Source organism: Quercus lobata, chromosome 12, assembly GCF_001633185.2.
Source record: "Quercus lobata isolate SW786 chromosome 12, ValleyOak3.0 Primary Assembly, whole genome shotgun sequence".
In the NCBI taxonomy this organism is placed as follows: domain Eukaryota; kingdom Viridiplantae; phylum Streptophyta; class Magnoliopsida; order Fagales; family Fagaceae; genus Quercus; species Quercus lobata.
This window is the reverse complement of record NC_044915.1, coordinates 8464670-8488820: the sequence shown is the minus strand read 5'-3', so window position 1 is coordinate 8488820 and position 24151 is coordinate 8464670. Positions and strand designations below refer to the sequence as shown.

The following is a 24151-nucleotide window of genomic DNA, read 5'->3' as shown; positions in this document are numbered from 1 at the left end:
GGCGTAGTTTCCCGATGTAGGACAAAACCTGAGGGTCACACCTGAACCCAAAGCATACAGTACCTTCTAAAGGGGAGCTCACCCTCCACAATAACGATGCGTTCTCAAAATTTATCAAATTTATATATTACAAAGACATATATAATAAGATCATATTTTTCACAAACTCATCCCATCTCAAATTGTTGTTCCTATGAGCATATATTAATAAATAAATTAAATTTCATAATTTACAAAGAATTATGTTTTAAATAAGAGTATATCATAAAAGATCAAGTTCACCACAAGATAGAAGAAACTGACCATCAAAATAGAGTCAGTGAGATTTGGCACCGACTAGAGAAATAAGAGAATTTTTTGAAAATATTTTTCTGAATTTCACATGGTGATAGTTTAGAAAATGTTAGTATATTTTTTTAATTATTTTGTTTTTATTTTATGATAATTCTTAGATTTAAAAAAAAAAAAAAAAAAAAAAAAAACCTATTCTAATTACTTGAAGTTTCTTTAGGTTATAAATTGACATGACATAATAAAAATAACATGTCTTTATTTTATTTGACCAAGTAAACGCATGTGGTAAGCTTATATAATACTTACTGGACACATTATCTCTTTTTCTAATGGAGGGACTGCCAATCAAAATGACCTTGAATATTAAGAACACAAATCCAAAATTTGAAAATTTAGAATGTGTGTTTGCACTTTCGCCCTTCTGGAAAACCATCATTATTTTTCTTTGAATCACTTTAGAACTAAGGGATCGACAAGGACTTAGGACAAAGCCTATTAGAACTTAGAATACAATTCATACAAGTCAAAATGAAAAAGGCCAGCCAACTGGGGCGAGGAGCACTAGAGGACACAAAATCAATAATATGGGAGGCTCCAATTTTTGCTAAGACAACAATGGGGTGATCTCAAGATTGTTAAACCTAATCAGAGTGTGCTTACTTTGATACCACTTGTTGAGTTATAAATTGACCCCAATAAATTAATTCAATTACCCATGTTGATTAATTAGGTCAAATTACATGCAAAATCATGGAGGCACGAACAAATCACTAAATAATCTAGAGTACAGTAGAAAGTAAATTTGACATAGTGATTTGTTGACTAATGGGGAAAACCTTCATAAGGAAAAAAACCCCACTGGTTGATTTTCAAGTCACCACTCCTAAGAATCCACTACTCAAAATCAAAAGATTACAAGTACAATGAATCTTACTCTCTTGGTCTATCCCAAAGTACCTACTTATAGTCCCAAAGTACCTACTTATAGTAGAATCCTTACGCTAATCCTCAATTGGTCTTGGTTTTGTAGAGATTTTTTTCTATGCATAGATCCCAATAAGTGTTTAACTCCCAACAATTTGAAACTTGTTGTTGGATACAAAGTTCTTCACTACACATTTGTAGAAGAGGAAGTAACTTGGTCACAAAACCCTAAGGTGTATAAGAACGCAATAGCTTCACCATAAGTGTATAAATTCTCTATGTGAGTCTTTGTGTGTGATGACGACTATAAAATAATAATTATATATCATCTAGTAGGTTAAAGAATGAAAACCTAGAAAGCCACGTCATCATAAGCCAAAAATCTGATTTGGAAATTCTGGATCTGCGAAGCACGATAGATTGAGAGGTATCGAGGTTCATTGATTCTCAATAACAGCTTGTATCGAGCTAGGTGTCAAGCAGCTGGATTTTAGCTTTTTCAGACTTGTTTCTTTGTGCAAACTTTATGTCTTCAATAATACCACTTGTAAAATTTATCGAACATACTTCATGATATTCTTGAATCCACTTAAAATTACCCAAATACAAATAAAATGCATTTTGTCAAAGAATATGCCAACTACTTAAAAATATGACCCTAACATTAAGGATGCATATCAAAACTTTGAAATTTTAGGTGTGTGTTTGCACTTTAGACTTTAGCCTTTCTTTGAAAAATCATCATTATTTGTGCATTTTCCAATATAACTATTTTCCTTAAAAAAAATAATAATAATAAAAAAAAAATAAAAAAAAAATAAAAAAAAAAAAAAACCATCCCTACCCCGGAATGACCATTTTTCTTTGAATCATTTTTTACGTAAAGTGATCCAAAGGAAAACATTACCCACTTTCCTTTGGATATCGAAGGAAAATATTGTGGTTGGAAAGTGATCCCAAGGTTGAAAAAGTGTATATAAAAAATTGCTTCTCAAGTTGAGAATCAATTTTGATCTACACTTTTTAATTGTATGAGAAGAAATTTTTCCTCTCATACAATATTAAAGGAAAATATTAAGCATGAAAGGTGATGCCAAGTTTTTTTTTTTTTTTTGAGAAACAACATAATACATTTTATTCAATGAAGACCAGCAATATCTGCTAGAACAAAAGTGATGCCGAGTTTAAACGTTTAGGATGTTTAAATAATATTTTGGATATAAAGTAATCCAAAGTTGAAACGTTTAGGATGTTTAAATATATATTTTGCATGTAAAGTATAATCCAAAGTTGGGAGGTTGAAACATTTAGGATGTTTAAATATATATATATATATTTGTATGGAAAGTAATCCCAAGGCTCAAGCATGTTTCAAACTTGGGATTGGTTGAAACATCTTAACTGTTTCAACCTTGGGATTACTTTATGAAAACACCGATAGTTTCATGCGAAAGGAAATTAATATGAAGACACCGATAGTTTCATTCCCTTGGCCCACAAAGCCGTGTATCCGTGGAAATTAACGCCCAACCACAAGACTCATTTATACATACTTCAATATTGTATGTATCATTATACCCAAAAAATAAAATATTGTGTGTAACATTTTGTCCCCCAAAAAAAAATAGCGTCAGCGCGCAGTTGAATCACTACTCACAAGGAAGCCAAGGTTCACGATGTACAACATGGATCTGAGGCACACACTCCTTTTTGCGATAAACATGTTAAAATCCCAGTGGGATGTAATTGGGTATGGGATCCCTTCAACACAATTGTTCATCCCTTCTATGCTGGCTGTAAAACGTGCTTACTAGTATTCCCGTGATTAACATCATAATAAGGGCAACTGTTACTAGGTGGCACAATTTACATGAAGTTGAAGCTATTGAATGGCACCAACAACCGCAGAAACCAGGTTCAGAGGGTGGAGCTCTAGATGCTATTGAAGTTATGGACTCACCAGCTACTCATGAGTCTCACCCATTCTAGTCTTTCCTTGTTTTAATTCCCTCCCTTGTTCCACTCTCATATATTTCCTTTGCTTTTCTTCTCTTTTTAGAACATTTTCAATACATTTGTATTTGCTCTCGGGCCTTTTTTGCCGAATAAGATAACTTTAGGAAAATTTTAAGAGAAACTCATTTGGCAAACTTATTTAGTTATTTAGCACTTTTTTAAAACTTAAGTTTGTTAAATTTGAGTTCCAAAATAAGTTTGACATGATGTTTTTTTCCTAAATTTTTCCTCAAATTATGTTATTTGGCAGAATTTTCCTTGCTTTTGTTAATTCTAAAAAAAAAAAAAAGTATTTGCCCATCTGGATTTTTTTTTTAATTTTTTTATTATTATCGTTGTAACTGTTATTTATGGTTTATTACTTTAATTGCTTCTCTCTATACCAGGGAAAACAAAGAAAAAATTAGAAAGAGGATGGAAAAAACATCTTCTGGATTTGAGGGCTGTAGTTAAGGTCCATCCAATCGATGCTGAACTAACCCATATGTTCTGATTGTGCCCAGGCCTCTTCTACGCTTAATTTTCTAATTCCTAGGCTCAAGTCAACTCAGAACAACTTGCCCAATTAACCCTATTCTCCGGTTTTCTTCTTTCTTTTAACATGAGATCCCTAAGCCCAATCGCAATAGCTGATCAGCCCAGTAATTAAGTCCCACTCGGTGCTGTGTCCTCTTAAGTCTTATCTCGCATAAAATTAAAAATAAATAAATAAATAAAATCACCAACTCACCTAATCAAATCCCTGGGCCCAAACAGTGTGCAAATAAGCTAGTTTTAGTAACAGTTGTGATTGTCTTGCTGCAACATACTAACTGGAACATTTTGTGATAAGATTGGGTACTTGGAGCTCTGAATTGGGCGTGACTAAAGGAGGGTTGGTTAGTTTTATCCATAAGATTTTTTTTTTTTTTTTTTTTGCTGAATTTTATCCATATGTTTTTGAAATATTCTAGTGCGAACTATATAATGCTATTTTAAAGACTACTCAGCTAGTAAAGTCTTTTAATTATTCATCCATTTCACTTTAAAGACCCTTGTGAATATTATTATTAAGTTGACATATTCCAGACATTGGAGGATGGTTACAAAAGTAGAAGTTAGTTTCAAAATCATCTTTGGAGAACAATGGTATTGCCTTTTTGGAATGTGTGACTGACTGTGTTCTTCAACACACGATAAATATCAAAATTAGGGAAAACATCTTGGAGAATAAACTCAAATTTCATTAAACTTAAAAATAAATAAATTACAATACTCTGTTTAGTATATATAGCAACAGATCAGCTTGGCAGGAAATAATAAAACGAATATAACAAACTTTCCGTATCAAAAAAAAAAAAAAAAAACTTCGTAACAGCAGGCCGGCCCTAGGCTTAGGCCATTTACGCCATGGCCTAAGGCCCCAAAAATGGGGCAGTAAATTTTTTTTTTTTTTTTAAATTAAAGAAAAAGTGTGAGTTAGGTGTATATATATATTTTTTTTTCTAATCTTAAAAATACCTAAAATATTGGATTTATGGTAGTATATTACAAGTTTTATTACATAAGTTCTACAAATTGATATGTCATTAATGAAATAATTCGATACTCATTTATTTTTTTGTTGAAGTGTCACTTTATTGCCACATCAGTTTATAAGCTTTTTAAAGTAATACTTGTAATAAGTTTAGCATTTTATCTAAAAAAAAATAAATTAATAGAAATACAACACAATCACCATTAAGTGTATGAAAAATACTAAAGCTAATACAAATTTTAGAAAAAGAAAATTTACAAACTGATGTGACAGGAATATAATCAGTGTTAATTAAATAATATAATAAAATAAATGTTTGAATAACTTTTCTTTTATCGGTGAAATGTTAGTTTGTAAAACCTATATAGTAATTATCATTAGCTCACTTTGGATGAATTAATTATATAAACAAGTAAGATTTAATAATAGATTTGAAATTAAATAAAAATAAATAAATATTATTTAAATAATACTTAGATGTAAAAAGGCTCTTATAATAAAATTCTCGCCTTACACCTCAAACAATCTTGGGCCAGCTGTGCCTAACAGCTATCTGATGAGGATAACAGAATAGCAACCTAAACTAATCAAGACTAAACACGAGTCCACTCACTAAATTGCTCTTAGACATAAACTCAACACATGAGTCCTGTAGTTTATTATACTGATTGTACTGAACGACTATCGTATAGCTCCTCTTCAATAATAGGAGTATTTCTTCCTTGCATTTGCTTATAGAAATCTTATACGTGGCTACATATTGCCAATTAACTTGATCTTACTGAACGCAAAGTGATCAATGTCATTTTTTTCCTTAATGGATTTGAGAGGCAAGGCCTTGTCACTTTCCTTCCCCTCTCTTACACTCTCTAAATTTTGTGATCTGTATTTTCCGGGTGAACTCATTGCAATCCCTTTTGGCAATGCTGCCTATTGAAAGCAATCCTAACAACCACAGTAGAGGCAGGCGTGGCCGTTGGCAGAATGATATGAGTAGGCCTCCTTCCTCAACCTGGACCTTTTCCTTAAAGAAAAGCTATATAAAGCCCTCAAGCAATAACAATTGTGAAACAAGCAGATTGAGAAAACGCAGAGAAGAATAGTGAGGAGAGAGAGAGAGAGAATTTTAGAAAGATTTCTATGAAAAATGCTTGCTTAATTACTTCTGATTACAGTTCTTCTGTTTATATACAAGATCAATTAGTAACTGAATAATTACATCTCCATAATTCACGGAATTGATCCATGAAAATCGGAGGCAGTTGAGCTCAACAGCGAAGAGAGGAAAATTGAATTTCTTGCCTAATTCCATCTGTTTTCTGGCTTCCAGGGACGACACCGTTTTGTGTTTTACACTAATGTACACGTGGCTTGATTACTCAAGAGAAACGGCACCATTCTGACACTAGCCGTTGCCTGTTGAATTAAAACCTTTGTACAAAGAAATGAGGACTTGGCAAAGGCTTGATGAAGATATTAGTGTAGTTATCTTTGCCAAAGATAAATTTGACACCCAAATCATGGCGAAGCACCTTCTCTCTAACATAATGATAGTCAACCTCGATGTGTTTCATTCTGGAGTGAAAAACAGGATTGGAAGCTAAAGCAATGGCAAATATGTTATCACACCAAAGGATTGGGATGTGATGAAGAAACAAATGAAGCTCCATGAACAATGTACGAAGCCAAGCCAATTCTGCAGTAGTGGAAGAATGAGAGACAGTAGATTGCTTCTTGGAGGACCACAAAACAGGATTATAACCAAGAAAAACCAACAATCCAGTAGTGGACTATTATATATATATATATATATATGTACACACACAAGGATAGGTTGTAATAATGATATAAGATTGGAGAGTATTCATTTGTAAAATGAATAAAATGGAATTTTGAGATCTAGAACTTTCTTTGTGAAAATTCAAGTTTCAGGATGTTCAATCAATCGAGACTTCAGATCGATCGATTGAAGTAGTGAGAAAGGCTTCTCGATTGATCAAATCGATTAAGAAAATTGATTTGAAGCTTCTACTAAACTCAATTGATGCTCGATTCATGTTCGATTGATCGAAAAGAGCCTTTGATTGATGCTTGATTCCTCCCGATCAATCGAGCCTCATAAAAACTTTTTTTGCAGAACTTTCTGCAGAATTTGTGGTAACCGTTTTGAACGTTGGGAAATGTTTTAAATCTTGTAAATGGTTTTATGAGGCATTGTAACTCTCCATACGTACCTTTTGAAGGGTTATAACCCTATGGATATAAATAAAGGTTAATGTTCACTTAAAAAACACAAGAAATCTCGTGGGTATTCTCCAAAATTACTATTTGTAGAACCCAAAAAACTTGATTGTATCCAGTGGACAAATTTGTAGAAATCCTTTAGCAACTTGCGTATGGGGACAAATATTGTCTAAGGATAACATTCAATTGTGCCTCCAAGTCAATCATATTTTCAGTTTGTTTACTGTATTCATTTTGTTCTTTCATTATTACTCCTTGATTTGGTAAAATTCTCAACAATGACTTTCTGTCAGAAGGGTCCCCAGCCCAATTAGCATTGGAGAAAGCTAATAGGGTGAGAGGGCTTGGAGAGAAATGGATACCATGATGCAAGGTCCCTCTGACATATTGAAGAACCCGTTTAGCAGCTTCTAAGTGTGTTGTGGTTGGCTTTTGCGTGAATTGGCATAGCTGAAGAACACTAAAAACCAAATTAGGATGAGTAAAGGTCAAGTATTGTAGTGCCCCTACCATACTTCTGTACTCAAATGGATCAAACAAGGAGGCATGTGTGGAAGCAGTCAGTCTAGTGGATGAACAACAAGGAGTTTTAGTGGGTTTAACATTCTCCATGTGAAATCTATGGAGAATATCAGAAGCATATTTGGACTGACACAATGTTAGGCCAAACTTAGTGGGAACAATTTGGATACCAAGGAAGTAGGAGAGAGCACCTAGGTCCTTTAACTCAAATGCAGTACTAAGAGCAGTAATGAGATGGGAAATTTGAGGAGGATCATTACTTGTGATAATGATATCATCAACATAGAGCAGAAGGTAGATGGTTGTGTGAGAATTATGATAAATGAAAAGGGAAGAGTCTGCTAAAGAAGCAATGAAGCCAAGGTGAAGAAGCTAAGATGTAAAACAATCAAACCAAGCTTTAGGGGCTTGTTTGAGACCATATATGGATTTGTGTAATATGCAGATTTGATTAGGAAATTTTTGATCAGCATAGCCTGGAGGTTGCTGCATATAAACTTCCCCCTTGAGAAATCCATGAAGGAATGCATTGGACACATCCAATTGTCGAAGAGGTCATTTGAACCTGATAGCAATAGCTAATACCAATCTGACTGAAGTTGGTTTAACAACCAAACTAAAAGTTTTAGTATGATCAATGCCAGCTTGCTGATAAAACCCCTTTGCAACTAACCTTACTTTATATCTAGTAATAGTGCCATCACTGTTCAATTTCAGCTTGTATACCCACTTACAACTAGACATGACAAAATGGGTGGGTCAGGTTAAATAGGTTGCGGGTCAAATACGGGTCATTTTAAGCGAGTTAAAAACAGGTTCGAGTCAATCGGGTTGCGGGTTGGCTTGGGTCGGGTTGACCTGTATTTTTCACATGAATTTTTTTTTTTAAACAAAGAAAACAACATGTATTTGCCATTTAAAAAGTCATGCAACAAATTACTTGATGTAAAATGCATTACTTCGAATTCACCACTTATATCAAGAATGAACTCAGTTAAACTTATTACTACTTATTCAATAATTTTAAAATGATAAAAATCCTAACATTGTTATCTAAAACAAAATAATACAAAGATAAGTAAAACAAATACACAAGTTTTATTTCTACGTAATATCAACATCCCAAAATATAAAACAAAATTACAAATGACTTATTGGATAACTTATTTGACAAAGAATAAAAATATATAAGAAATTTACAATCATGAAAATGAATTTTATAATCTATTATCAATTGTGGTTGGCACTCTATTTCAATTTGAGATATATATATATATATATATATATATATATATTAAAGTTTGATTGTTTACTTTTTTGTACATGGTCTCTTTTATGAATATCATATCATTGTCAAGCAACCCACACTCTAGGAAATATCATAATTTATTTTGAAAAACCAAATTCTTTTTTACATAAATTGTTGTTGAGGACCAAAATTTTACATGATAGCCCATTCCATGAAAAGTAAGGAAAGACCATGGGCCTTAATAAAAGAAGACCCAATTCATGAAGTTAAGAAGGACCATGAAGGCCCAAAGTCCCAAAAAGAAGGAAAAAGAAAGAAATAATAATAATAAAGAAGAAGGATTTCGGTCGGGCCAAAGGATATGCAGCAAGAAGAATTAATATCAAGGCCCTAGGATCTCGATGTATCCTTTTGAAACCTTGAGAAGAGAACCTTGGCTAATATATGGGAAAACCAAGGTGTATGTTTAGATTTCCAGCAAAAAACCATTAAAAAATCCAGCAAAATCAGGTATTATCTTTATAACCCATGGTCCAAGCCCGTGGGATCCCGAGTGGATAGTAAGGGAGAAGTAGTTTGGTCGGTAGGGGAGTGATTTCTAGTGAAAGGAGGATCCCGAAGATTCCCTTAATTCATATATTTGCTTGGAATGCATGAACCAATGGATAACTCAGTTCCCCTATGTGCATGACACCTCCCCACAATGCCTAGAAGTGTAAAAATGATTAGTATGCAGGTTAAGACACAAATAACCTTTAGAAATAGTGGAATAACCAAGAAAGAGACATTCTTTGGTTCTGTGTTCATGTTTGTGATGTGTGTAAGGTCTGAGGTATGGATAGCAAGCACAACCAAACACTTTGAGGTGTGTTAAATCTGGATGTTGAGCATATAGTTTGAACCAGGGTGATAGGAAACCAAGAGTATCAATGGGAAGGAGAATAACGAGACTCACAACAATTTGGACAACAAAAGACCAGTATTGAGAGGGTAAAGAAGCTTGTGAAATGAGTGTGATGTTGGTTTCTATCAAGTGTCTATGTTTTCTCTCTACTAGGCCATTTTGTTGAGAGGTATATGCACAGAAAATTTGATGAAAAATGCCATTAAAGGCAAGGTATGATTCAAAGACTTTAGAAGTGTATTCTCCCCCACCATCAGACCTCAAGCTTTTGATAGTAGTTGAGAATTGATTCTTAACCATAGCTTTGAACATGAGAAATTTGGAGTAAACCTCAAATTTATTGACAAGCAGATATAACCAAGTAAAACGTGTAAAATGATCAACAAAAATCACATAATACTTGAAACCATTTATTGAATCTAGAGGTGTAGGACCCCACAAATCAGTATGTACAAGTTCAAAGGGAGAATGTGCAACAAACTTAGAATTTGCAAAAGGAAGCTTATGCATTTTGCCATGAAGACAATGTGTACAAGAATTAACAAGGTTTGCACACTTATTAAAAGAAAGACTTTTATATGGAAAAAGAAAACTAAGAACTTAGTGATTGAGATGCCCAAGTCCGCTGTACCATAGAAGCCAGCTAAGAGGAGTTGTGAAAACTGAATTACAAAGTTTATGAGGAAGAAGAAGCTTAAATGCTTTGTGAGGGTAAATTGGATACACTCCGCCTTCACTCTTGCCCTTGTAGAGCACTGTCCCCATGGCCAAAGCCTGGATAGGCAAGATGTTTTCATCAAAGTAGCGCCAACAATTGTCGTCATGACAGATTTTATGAACTAATGCAAGATTAGATGCCATAGAGGGAACTCTTAACACATTTTTGAGATGAATGGCTAAATTAGAAGAGGGAATAAGAGTATTACCTAGGTGTGTGATTGGTAAGTTTTGTCCATTACCAAATATGAGATGATCCTGTCCATTATAGGACTTGGGAAAGTTGAGATGATTTAAGCTAGAGGTGACATGGTCAGTGGTTGCATTGTCTGCAAGCCAGGGCTACTCTTGTGCAATTATAGCATTTGATGAGGTAGCCATTGTTGCCAATTTTGTAGGAGGATGCTTGCCTTGATAGGCATAATCCATCCAATGGTAGCAATTGTAGACACCGCATTTTGTGCTCTTTACAACTCGGGTCCTCATTTCCTAATAATATTGAATTCTAAGACTCAAAGTTGGTTTAGGGCTCGATTAGATGTTAAATTAACTTGAGAAATGTTAAAATAGAAAATATAACTTTTAATGAGCAAATAAATCTATTTTTGAAAAAGTAAAGCCAAAGAAATCCTCAGCATGCACATCTAGGAATCAGCCTGTGTGCGCAGGTGAGATCATGCACACACAAGCTCGATCCTGTGCGCGCATGTAGGGTTCCAGAAACTATGAAAGACAAGTTTACTACATTAAATCCTAAGGTTTGGAAAGAATCCCACATCATCTAGAAGCCATTCCAAATCCCCATTTTCACAATATAAATAGCTATACATGGTATCTTTTCAAAAGACACAGAAATCTTGAAGGGAAAACACTAAGATTCACTAGAAATAGTGAATCAAAAAGGGAGTTTTTCACAAAACATACTCAAGTCAATTTTCTTTTGATTAAGGCCTTATCTGGCCTTGATCTTTGAGTTTAATATTACTAATCACTTTTATTGAGTTGTGAATAGATTTGACTGAGGGGAACGATCAAAAATCAAGCTTAGGAGCTTTTACTTTAAGGTATTAAGTTCTCAACTCTTTTCTCTCTTTTCTATTTTAATCTTTCCTTTAATTTTGTTTCTTTGCTTGTTATATGTTTTAATATGTCTCTGTAGTTTAGGTTTATGTAGTTTTACGTTTTAATAATCTTGTTTCTTTGCTTGTTATATGTTTTAATATGTCTCTGTAGTTTAGGTTTATGTAGTTTTACATTTTAAAAGCATGTTAGGACGTTAGATTTATTGTTTTGAAGCCCTGCTCTTTTTGCTGTGTTGCTAGGGTTTTTGGAGAGGATTCCACGTGCACATAATCCTGCCTGTGCACGCAGGCTTGTTTATGCGTGCGCATGAGTCTACCCAGAAACCCTAACCCTAGTTTATTTGATTATGTTTCTTGTTTCCTTGTAAAAAGATGCTTCTGTTTTAGATCCTTTTATAAATATATATATATATATATATATATATTTGTGGCTTTGGTCTTCTATTTCATTGTTTGGTTATTTGTTTGTTGCTTCATTTTGATGCCATGAACACGCATCCACATGTTCATGCACTAATGCCATAGGTGCTGAGATGCAGCAAGGTAAGTGAGGTAAGTCATGCATTCACATGAACATGCATGATGTTTGTTTGATGATAGATATAAACATGCTTGTTTGGATAAGTTGTTCGTAATCACATGTTTGCTTGGATCTTTATATGCTTGTGTTTCTACCTTGATTGAATGTTTATATGTTTATGCCTAGGATATGGTATGATGCTAGATGAATGCTAGGTTGATATGATTAGATTTTTGGGATGATTGATGTCATGTTGTATGCTTAGATGTATGCTAGTGTATGTGTGAGTTAGAATGCAATATTGAGTGTGTCTTTAATAAGGTTAGGACATAAGACACAATGAGAGGAGACCAACCTTAAAGTTAGGCAGTTTTGGGTGCCTAGCACCTTCCCAAAACCGTATTTAATCGCCGAACCCATATATCTGGTAGTAAGATAAAAAAAAAAAAAAATCCTTCCTCGAGAGGACGCTATATATATATGATTTCTAGACCACTGCAAAAGCTAGGTGGCAACTCCCTATTGTGTCCACAATAGTCTATAGCTAAGTGACCTACTTTACCACAAATCTGACAAGTAGGTCTCTCTGACCTTGTGCCTGGAGCTTGGTTTGATGAATATTGTGAAAACTGATTAGGAGTAGGACCTCTGCCTCTACCTCTATTGCTATTGCCTCTACCTCAACCTCTAATAGAGGATTGATTGTAGGAGTTGTTGTAACCACCATTATTGTTAGGCCTGGATGTTGTTTTAGCAACCATAGCAAAGGTAGGATCTTTAATCACCATACCTTCATTTAATGATTCTTCTTTTGCATATAGCATAGAAGCCAATTCATCAAACCCTAATTTTGTGCTCCTAGTCCAAATTGTAGATCTGAAAGCACTGAATTCCTTTGGAAGACCTTTGATTGTTGCATGGAGCAGCTCCTCATCATCCAATAGAACACCAACTACCATTAACTTGTCTCTAATGACCTTGATCTTCTGCAGACACACATCTACAAAATCCGATCCTTTTTTGACATTGTGGAATTCTCCCTTGAGATTCATAACCTAAGATCTCTAGATAAAAGAGAATATGTTCTCCAAAACTCTCCACACTTCCAAAGCTGAAGAACAACCAACAATTAAAGCAAGAACTAAAGGTGTTAGTGTTGAGCTGATAAAGGTAAGTAAGGCTTTTTCCTTTGATTTCCAAATAAGATAGTCTGGATTGAGTACAGTAGTAACTGCAGAAAGATCTTTAAGAAATTTTTCTGGAACAAGCTAAAATTCATCAAGAAGCTTAATCATCGAGTAGGTCTCTAGCATCGTTAAGATCTGGTGCTTCCAAACTATGTAATTTGAGTTATCAAGTTTAACAGTCATTATGTTAGCCATGTTTGAAAACAATAATAGAGGCCGATTGACCAAATTAATTAGTGAAGTTGTTGTTGATGGAGACATAGTGGAGGATGAAGTTGTTGAAATTGAAACTGCCATTGTTGAGTTTGTACTAGTAGGAATCGATTGCTCTGATACCATGAAGAAAAGCTATATAAAGCTTTCAAGCAGTAACACTAGTGAAAAAAGCAAATTGAGAAAATGCAAAGAAGAATAGTGAGGAAAGAGGGAGAGAAAAAAGAGAGAGAGTTCAAGAAAGATTTCTATGAAAAATGCTTGCATAATTAATTCTTATTACAGTTCTTCTATTTATATACAAGATCAATTAGTAACTGAATAATTATATCTCCATAATTCACGAAATTGATCCGTGAAAATCGGAGGCAGTTGAGCTCAACAGCCAAGAGAGGAAAACTGAATTTCCCGCCTAATTCCAACTATTTTCTGGCTTCCAAGGACAACACCATTTCGTGTTTTACACTAATGTACATGTGGCTTGATTACTTAAGAGAAACGGCACCGTTCTGACACTAGCTGTTGCCTTTTGAATTAAAACCCTTGTTTTCTGTATTTGAAAAACTAGCCATTAGTGGACTTAGACTTAGCATTAGCTGGCTTTAGCTTAACATTCCTTAGACACAGAACTTTGTTTATAGTTGTAACTCTTAAGGGTCCGTTTGGATTGAGCTTATTTTTGCTGAAACTGAAAACACTGTAGCGAAATAATTTTTAAATGTGTGAATAGTACTATGAGACCCATTTTTAATGAAAAAGTTGCTGAAAAGTAGAATTTGTGGGACCCGTGAACAGTACACGAGTACACTGTTCATAGAAGACTAGTAAAATGTTGCGACTGACACAAAAAAAAGGCAAAACGCGAAACCAGAAACACAGACGCAGCTTCAGCTCAATCCAAACACATACTAAGTTTATGAATGGTCGTCACGATGAACATTTTGTTCTTGAAAATGTATTAATATTCAGGAGGTAGGAAAGCAATTCTACTGTTTCTCTTCCTATCTACTTCTCTTCTTGTAATTTCTTTAAGCATTTCTAAAGATTTATTTACTAATCCTGTAAAAGAAGATCAAGCAAAATATATCCTAAAATCTGTTGTCAACAACATACTATAATAATGTATTTGATACATATCCAGATGAATCTTATGAAATTATATGTTGTGTATATGGACAAATTTTGGCTACAACTCCTAATAAAAAAATTAACATAATTACATATTTTTAAATTTTAACCGATGAATTGCATGTTTTTTACATTCTTAACACATATGTCAAATTTCATACCAATCGGATATAAAATTTGATCTATAAACTTATTTTTTATGCCTAATTTTAGACTACGAAAATTTGAAATTTAAACATTTGATTGATGTCATAATTATTGATCTTTAATATTTTGAAAATTTTGTAAACATGAAAGACATAAGAAAAAATATAATTTAATGTTAAATTTATTAAAATTCACATATAATAAAAAGATATTAATCTTTATATCCAGTATGTTATTTTTATTTCAATTCCCAACGTGCGCACGCCTGTTGCGAACCATCGCGGAAAAAACCAAAAAGCTTGAAATGAAAACAAACAGAAAGGAACATTACCTTGAATATGAGCCGTCCGATTCAACTATACACCAATCCAACGGTGAAAAGGACTTTTTCCCTTCTCCCCTATTAACGTAGCTTTTTTGAATGGGGCCCCTTCTCCTGGCAAGTATTCTAGAATACTTGCTTGGGTGCAAAACAAAAGCTAGGAGTAGTTGCACTACTATATAGTGTATGAAGTAGAATCACATGGAAGCACAGGTTTAGGAGTTAATACATGGATCTAAGGCACGCCCTCCTTTTTGCCATAAACATCCTAAAATCTCAAGTAGGAAGTGCTTGGGATTGGGAACCCTTCGACACAATTGGTCATCCTACTTGGATTAAGAGTTTTACTCTTGCTATTCTCTTGCTCATCTTTCCCTTCACCTGCATTCAAGTGCCCCTCAGACTCGATACAGGTCACATAATTGTAAGATTTGGAAAATTTGACCCCTGCCTCACTGTTTTATTACTGGTCTCCATTGTGTTCCGTCAAGCTCTGTTCTGGTATGCCTACCCAATCATTATAATGATCTCATTTTGTTATTCTTGGCTTTTAAATGTTCTTGGGAGCTTCCTGTTCTGGCTACAAAACGTGCTTACTAGCATTCCCGTGATTTACATCATAATAAGGGCAACTATTACTAGGTGGCACAATTTACATGAAGTTGAAGCTATTGAACGGTACCAACAATCCCAGGAGCCGGGTTCAGATGCTGGAGCTTTAGATGATGCTATTGAAGTTATTGTGGACTCGCCAGCTACTCATGAGTCCCTCCCTGTTTAGTCTTTCCTTGTTTTCCCTCCCTTGTTCCATTTTCAATTAATGTAGTATTTCTTTTTCTTTTCTTTTTAGAACATTTTCAATGTATTTATGTATTGTCTTGATCTTATGTAATAAAATTTATAATATAGTGTACGTTTAAGATTGTCAGCGTACTGATATATGGTTTTATTTGCTTATCTCTGCCGGGAAAAAACGAAAGTCAGGAAGAAGATAGGAAAAAGGAAAAAAAAAATTATGTGATTTGTCATGACTCATGACCACAATTTTCAAACTATTGAACATCTTTTGGATTTGAGGGCTGTAGTTAAGGTCCATCTAAACGATGCTGAACAAACCCATATAATCTGATTGTGACAGGCCTTGTTGAGCTCCAACCAATTATAGGGTTTAATTTTCATTATTGGGCTCGAAAAACTTGCCCGCAGGGTCCAATAACAATAGATCGGCCCAGTTAATTCCAACTCAGTGCCGTGTACTCTCATCTCGCATAAAAACTAAAAACCCGCGACTCACCGAATCAAACCGAGTCACGGTCCACCAACTCACCCTCCCACCCCATCAAAATTTCAAGCTACCACCACAGACAGACCCACATAACTGATAAAAAATAATTTAAAAAAACCATGGATTTCTCAGAACAAGATGTAGATATCTTCGGAGAAGACTACGAAAACGAACGACCAGATGGTGGGGCCCACTCATCATCGCCATCATCATCGTCGTCCTCTTCTTCCTCCTCGTCTTCATCGGCAGCATCATCGTCATCGTCCTCCGCTTCTTCATCCAACGGCGGAGCTTCAAGCAGCCCCAGTAGGAGCGTGAGCAGTGGAAAAGAGCAAGAACAAGAAGTAATAGGAGTAGAGGAGAACGGCGATGAAGAGGTAGAGATTAACAGTAGAGACTTTCATGGCTACCAAGAAGACGATAGAGATCTGTTTGGCTCTGATAATGAAGATTACTGCAAAACCACTGCGATTAGTCCTTTCTCTATTCCTGGTTACTTTTCTTTCATGGGTTTTTCGTATTTTCTGGTTTTACTTTGGTTTTGAAGCGTTCCCCCCATCTGGGTTTTTGTTTTTATGACTGCTTCTCTATGATCTTGTTGGTTCTTCTGTCTCTAATATCGCTTGTTTTGCTTTATTTTATTGTGCTAGTTTTAGTAGCGGTTGTGATTGTTTTGCTGCAACATACTAAGGGAACATTTTGTGATAAAATTGGGTGCTTGGAGCTTTGAATTCAATTGTGACTAAAGAAGCTTGGTTATTTTGTTCCATTAGTATGAAATATTTTGGTGTGAGTTTATAATGATATGGCTAATACTGGCTACATGAATGAAGTAAAGCCTTTTAAAGACTGTTGTGAATATTATTATTAAGATTGAGTCATTGACATATCCAGACATTGGAGGTTGGCTACAGAGAAGTAGAACTTAGTTTCAAATCAGCTTTCGAGAACAATGGTGTTGCCTTTTTGGAATGTGACTGACTGTGCTCTTCAACATGATAAAAGTTAATAGCTTAAGAGTATTTGTTCCTTGCATTTGCTTGTAGCAATCTTATAAGTGGTTACATATTGCCAATTAACTTGATCTTACTGAACGCAAGTGATAAATGTATTTTTTTTAATCAATTTGTGAGGCAAGGCCCTGTCACTTCCCTTCCCCTCTCTTGCACTCTCTAAATTTTGTGATTTTGTATTTTCCGAGTGAACTCATCGAAATCCCCTTTGGCAGTGTTGCCTGCTGTACGCAATCCTAACAACCACAGTAGAGGCGGGCGTGGCCGTTGGCAAAATGATAGAGGAGGACCAGGCCTCCTTCCTCGACCTGGACCTTTTCCTCAGAGACAGAACTTTGGTTTCGGTTCTAAGTTTATGAATGGTCGTGATGAACGTTTTGTTTCTGAACTAAAGCTTTCAAAGAGTGAAGAAACATTATCAAGAAAATGTATTAATATTCAGGAGGTAGGAACTGCTTTCTCTTCTTGTAATTTGATCAAGCACTTTTTAGGTCTGATATATTAATGCTGTAAAAGGAGATTTCCACCAAATATTAATTTCCATATCTCCTTTTTAAAAACTTTGGCCTAGATCTTTCCAGATGGTAATTGATTGCTCCACAATTGTATCGACATTTGTATAGCTTTCATTATAATGGTTTGTAAGGAAAGCAACATAAAATAAAGAATTTTTGGATGGTGAAAACAGATTGTAATTGGACATTTTTGTTGATTCTTATCCGTCACTGAATTTGCTAATTTCATCCAATAGCCATGCGAACTTGCTTGCTATAGTCGTGTAGAAGGGGGAGACGTCCACTTCGATGATCGCAGCTTGGTAAGTTTTATGGGTTTGGACCTCTAAATTAGTTTTCTTGTAAACTTCTTTTAGTTGGTGTACATATGAAATTTGTGGTTGTGGTCTTCTCATTCACATCACTCCTTATTCTGTTTACTAGAGGCTTTTTAAACGTCTAATTTCTGAAGATGTTGGAGCTGATCTGAATGAAGGTTTTGATACCTTTATTGAAAAAAAAGGTATGCTTGTTTCCCAAATATTGCAACCTTGAATTAGCATAACGAGATTTCTATTTGAAAATATTGAATTTTATCTTTATATATGCATTTATTTTTGGGTTGTGTATGTGGCTGATGTAAGAAGGCAACTCTTCCCTCCCCCCCCCCCCCCCCCACCCCTCTCTAAACCAGATTTGGGCTCTGAAGGTTTTGGTGATCTTCTTGGTTGCATAAGAGACAAAAATATTCCTCTTCAAAACATGCATTTTGTGGTATGAATGCATTATAACTCTAGCTTTCACAAGCCTATAGTGTTTTTATTGAGGTTATTTACTAAAGGTTTTTCCTTCTCTCTCCTTTCTCTGGGGTGCTTTTGCAGACTTTTCGTAACAACCTTAATAAGGTAAGTCCTAATACCTTTTAGCAATGTTTACGACTGGTTTTATGTTCATTTTTATTATTATTATTATTACTTTTTTGTATCCTTGGATGGCTGATGCCAGGAGATATACTCAAACAACATTTGAATACCAAACACACACACATGGACATGGAAGAAAAAATAATTAAACTACACAGAAATTAACGAGGCATCCTTGATAAGGAAGAATAGAAGAGATTGATTAAATTATAGAATATTGGAAGTGAATATGCTTTCATTTAATCATAAGAATGTTACTAGAATTTATCTACTATTCTTTGTTGGTAGTTATGATTGGTCAATTTTTCCTGGTATTCAACCCCTGAACTTGGTTAGGTTGATGAGCAGCATCTAATAGTGCTTCAACTGCTTTTTTCATCTTTTCTGCAGATATTATCTGCTGCTTATCTTCGAGAGCCTTGGGAGATGGGTGTGCATAAGAGGAACGGGGTCATCTATCTTGATGTACATAAGCTACCAGAAAGGCCAAAAAGTGAATTGGAACGTCGAAGGTATTGCTTCATATCTTCTTATTTTCAGAATAACACAGATGTGAGATTCTTAGTTAAAAGGAAATTAGAAGGGTGACAAGGCAGAAACCTTTTGGTCTGACTTCTTTGTGATCGGAGTAGACAATTGTTACTTATGCAATTTTCTTGATTTTTAGATGCTTGGAATATTTCTTACGTCACAGATATACTTTTGGTTCATTGAAAAGCAAAAGTATACCTCTTGGATCATTTGAGGCAGTTTTCTGTTTCATTAGAAGATTCTTCTTTTTCTTTAAGAGAGTGCAGGGAGAGAAAAAAAGAGAGGGGGGGGGGGGTGGTGGTTGGGGGGAGGTGTTGAAGATGAATCCATAATGTTATTAATGTTCTACTAAACATTATAGTAATTGTGACTATCGAGAAAAATTCTCCCTATTTTCATTCCGTTTTGTACAGAGTCAAGAGTTTGAAATCAAATGGGAGAAGTATTTGTCTTTGGCTGGAGAGTGAGTAATTCAACATTGGGAGGAAAACATTGTTTGGTTCACTAGCTGTACTGAGGATTATTCCAGTATAGATGAGAGACAAGTGCTTTGTCTGAGATAGGCATTAAACCCGAAAAATGAAAGACAAAGGGAAAATATTATTGACCAATCAATTCTGTTAGATGACGTCACTGTACAGTCTCATATTGCATCTCTTTAATAACTCTAAATAATATTTTGGTGTACTTCATCTACTTGGTCTAAAATCTCCACACATGTTTAAGAGTGTTGTGTCATTTGTTTACATTCTCTTTCTACTATTAATTTTAAGTGAACAATGTTTTATTTTGTTTGTCTTCTAGATTTTGATGTTATTGGGGGAAGTGAACATTGTTTAATTTATTGTTGTCTTTTTGATTTAGATGTTATTGGGGATACTGTTTTGAAAGCCTTGCCACTGAAGATCCAAGAAGAGCTGATGGAGAAGGGATACATCACATTGATGCTAACGTAGAATATTGTTCTGTGGTAAAAACAAAACTAGGGGCTCATCGTATTTTGATGGGTGCTGAAATGGATTGCTGTGATTCAACTGATGATGGAAGGAGGTTCTATGTGGAGTTGAAAACAAATCGCGAGGTTGAAATGCACATCATTTTCTGTTGAATATCGATATTTAAATCTCAACATTATTTATACTTTAATGGCTTGTAAATGTCTTTTTTTGTGCAGTTGGATTATCATACTGAGGAAAGATATGAGAAAGAGAAACTGCTCAGGATTTGGGTAAAGTTGACTTCCTAATACAGCTATGAATTTCATATATTTCCTTTTCATTTGAGAATTATTGCCTTTATGCATGGGAATGTGTGAGTTGGTGGTCGTTGATATCTGACTCAGCATGTATTTATAATATTGATATACTAGAATAAATCATATAAAAGATAGAGCATGTCATTTTAATTATGCAAGCCTTGTAGCTGAATTGGCACATTCCTGTGCACAAAGTACTTGGAGGTCTAAAGGGGAAATGGGTTCGAGAATCTATATAAATTAGGTTACATACTTGACAATTTCACGTATTATTATTACTTATCAAAAAAAAAAAAAAAAAAAATCTTTTCAAGTTATTTTTCTCATGTGTTATTATATATAAACTGTATTTTAAAATATATTTGGGTGGTTAATTTCCATCAGATGAAATTAAACCAATGTGTCATTCAAAAACTAAAAGCTAAATAAAGTATACATGTGGTCCCTAGTTTGGGCCCCGTCCTATTTTAGCCCCTATGATTTGAAAAGTTTATTATATAGTGCTCCAAAATTGTAAATGTACCTAATTTGGTACATTTACAATTTTTTGAGGACTAAAAAAGAACTATTCAAATCGCTGGGACTAAAATAGAACCATACCCAATTATTAGGGATCGATCATATATTTAACCAAAATTAAAAGCAATCTTCAATGCTGTCAATGGAAAGAAGCTTAGTGCATTTACAGAAAGGTAAATAATTTTTTGATTGTGACAATCAAACTTTAATTTGCAAAAGACACAGCTAAGGTTTGGTGATGAACTCTAGCATTGATTTATTTTTTTGATAGTTGGAGGTGGGGGAATTTGAACCCTAAATGTCTTTGTTGAAAACATCAGGAGGTGCTAGTTGAGCTACAAGGCCTACTAGCAACCTCTAGCATTGAATAGAAGTAGAAGTTATTCACTTAATTTTGGATATGACCTTGACTTGGTTTTTGTGCCTTTAAGCATTTTAAAAAGGCATTCTAATAATATTGATTTTTATGCTTGTGTGTATATCTGCAAAATGTATGGCCTGTGTGTTATTTGAATCCCAGGCAATTGGAATTTAGTGCTTTGCTGAGTTAACCGGATTTTTCTTTTATACCCTTTCTTATATTTTTGACTCCATAGTTTACATTTCTCCTATATCTTGCTTCTCTGTGTGATTGGATGAATGCTACTTCTTATTTCTCTTTTTCTAATTTATTGGAGTCTATTGACCTCTTATATTTTTAGAGACTAGATTTTCTTTAGGTGTTTCTCTTGTATACCTTCCCCAAATCTGGTTTGCGATAATTTTTACAATAATTTCTGGTTTCATACCTCAGACCTGAAATGATAGTTGGTGTAGGATTGTGCCCTTTTTGTGCTTTTTAATTCATTATTATCCTTCATTATTGTTTCCAAAAAGAAAAAAACTCCCCTATATCTTGACTTTTTGAGAGGTGTGTCTTTTGAATTGATTTTTTTTTTCCTGCACTGTCATTGGAATATTTGTTTTATTTTTATTTATTTATTTCTGTATCTACTATCTAGTGTAAAAGAATTAACATCTCTGTTTTAACTGTTGCAGATTCAATCTTTCCTAGCAGGTGTTCCTTATATTGTTATTGGATTTAGGTAATTTCATTACTGCATCATCTTTTTCTGCTTGCTTACTGCTTCCCTTTATTTTGTGGAGGAAAAAATCACATACGTAAGTGTATGGTGGAATCAGAAAGGAATGGGATTGATTGAAGGAAATAGCAATCCACTGAAATTTTGATATAAGTTTGTAATATTTGGATTTACTGTAAAATGGGCAACATCATTGCCTCTTTCTTACAAACAACTCCCTCTCTCCCCCTCCCCCCCTCTCTCTCTCTCTTTATTCTTTCTTCCATCTCTTAACCCCAGATTCACATGCTATTGCAATTCTATGCTGGTGCTAGGTTTACAGTAGCATGGATTTTTATTATCTGCCCTTTGAATTCAGAACTGTTAACTATTCCTGCTTTGGTGCTGCAGGGATGATGCTGGCCGACTTGTCCGAACAGAGAGACTAAGAACCAAGGACATAACACAGCGAGTGAAAATGAAGAACTATTGGCAGGTACAAACTTTTTTGCTGCAAATACATGCATGATGATTACCACTGATGTTCAGCAAGTCTTTACATGTCTTGATGAACTAATTTTTAGTGTTGCTTACCTTCTTCTCCTGGTTCTCACAAAATTGGCTGGCAGGGAGGAGTCTGCCTAGCATTTGCTGACGAGGTATTATGCTGGCTTTATGGAACAGTCAAAGAGAGTGAGTTTCTCACCTTTATTTTTGCTTTGGGCCCTGTATGCCATTATCATTTGGTTGCTGAGACAATAGTGGGAGATAATGGAATCTTATTACGACAAAGTTCTCAACCCATTACATGGCAATTCAAATGACCGTTATGTGTACTAAATCACATGACTCATTAATCCATCTAAACAAGGCACGTGACTAATAAGTAGGTCATATGATGAAAAGTATATGTAGATGATCATTTTAACTGCTAGGTAATGGGTTAAAGGAATTTTCCTCCAAATCCAAACAAAATAGCTTTTCCCAACAATAGTCGTGAGTTTCAGATTTTTTTTTCTTGACCTTTCAATATGTTTAAGTGTTTTCTCATAAATCAGATGATTAATTTATGTGTCTTTGATTTTGTGGCTTCAGATGAAGATTACATATTGCAATTTGCTCACCCTTACACCCGATTAGAGCTTCTGCAAGCCCAATCTTGCCCAGATGTAATTACTAAACATGTCGAACAATTGTAAACATTTTGTAGACTTCCCACTGTTCTATACAGCACACAGAGAAAGAAATGGAGTGGGGTTAAGTAATTAACTTAAATTATGACTCAATTTTATCGTCATTTTGAGAAACAAAAGCATGCTCTTATCAGATTACCTCTTCACTAAGTTACCCCAAAATGGAGGTCGAAATAGTGTTGACTATTGTAATTTGTAAAGTCAGCTAAACTTATAAGTGAAGAGAACGAAAAAAAATTTCCTGTCTTTTTATTTCATAGTTCTCAATAATGAAATTACTGATATCATCTCGTAGTTTGCAACTTAATATAGAAAATGCAATCCAAATCAGTCTAAATCGTCTGATCTCTCGATTGATCATTTCTTTTATATATATAACAGGATTTATGGGCATGGTCATATTTTACCCATAGTTGTTAGTATCTTACGGTATATGATACATATCCTATATAAAAATTTTTGTATTGTAAGGGTGTATTGAAAAGTTTTGTATTATAAGAGTGTATTGAAAGTGTTTATAAATTGTATACATAGACATAGAGATTTAAAATTTTTTATTTTTATTTTTTGAGTCCAACAAGTTGTTAGACTTGTTTTTGATACAAAATTATTGGACTATTTAATTGAGCTCAATAAAATAACATGCTCATGATTTTTTTATTTTCCTTATTTTCCTAAAAAATTTAGACTACACACTTGACACTTTATTATTATATTTGCAAATTTGATTTCTATACTATGAATAAGCCATCAAATGGGCATTTTTTGTCAAATAGCATAATTTTATAAACAATTTAGGAAAAAAGCACTGGGTCAAAGTTATTTTATTATGTAGCATCTTTTTGGAACTCAAGTTTGTCAAACTTGTGTTTTAAGTGAAACTCGAGTTTGG

The 24151-nt window shown here is 34.3% G+C and overlaps 1 protein-coding gene across 2 annotated transcripts in view; it reads left to right on the top strand.

Moving 5' to 3' along the window:
* The window catches only part of LOC115971322 (decapping nuclease DXO homolog, chloroplastic-like), a 51419-nt gene extending 27908 nt beyond the window's left edge, over window positions 1-23511 (top strand). The window contains exons 1-13 of one of the 2 annotated variants that reach the window (XM_031091182.1): window positions 16281-16762; window positions 17499-17728; window positions 18035-18100; window positions 18222-18300; window positions 18472-18551; window positions 18659-18682; window positions 19091-19212; window positions 20096-20312; window positions 20406-20459; window positions 22044-22090; window positions 22478-22562; window positions 22696-22759; window positions 23162-23511. In XM_031091182.1, the coding sequence (XP_030947042.1) occupies window positions 16390-16762; window positions 17499-17728; window positions 18035-18100; window positions 18222-18300; window positions 18472-18551; window positions 18659-18682; window positions 19091-19212; window positions 20096-20312; window positions 20406-20459; window positions 22044-22090; window positions 22478-22562; window positions 22696-22759; window positions 23162-23265 (1545 nt within the window). In that variant the 5' untranslated portion in view covers window positions 16281-16389 and the 3' untranslated portion in view covers window positions 23266-23511. Of the gene's footprint in view, window positions 1-16280; window positions 16763-17497; window positions 17729-18034; window positions 18101-18221; window positions 18301-18471; window positions 18552-18658; window positions 18683-19090; window positions 19213-20095; window positions 20313-20405; window positions 20460-22043; window positions 22091-22477; window positions 22563-22695; window positions 22760-23161 lie in introns of those variants that run through there. The other variant, XM_031091183.1, reaches the window with a different exon arrangement.
* Window positions 23512-24151: the final 640 nt, after the last annotated feature.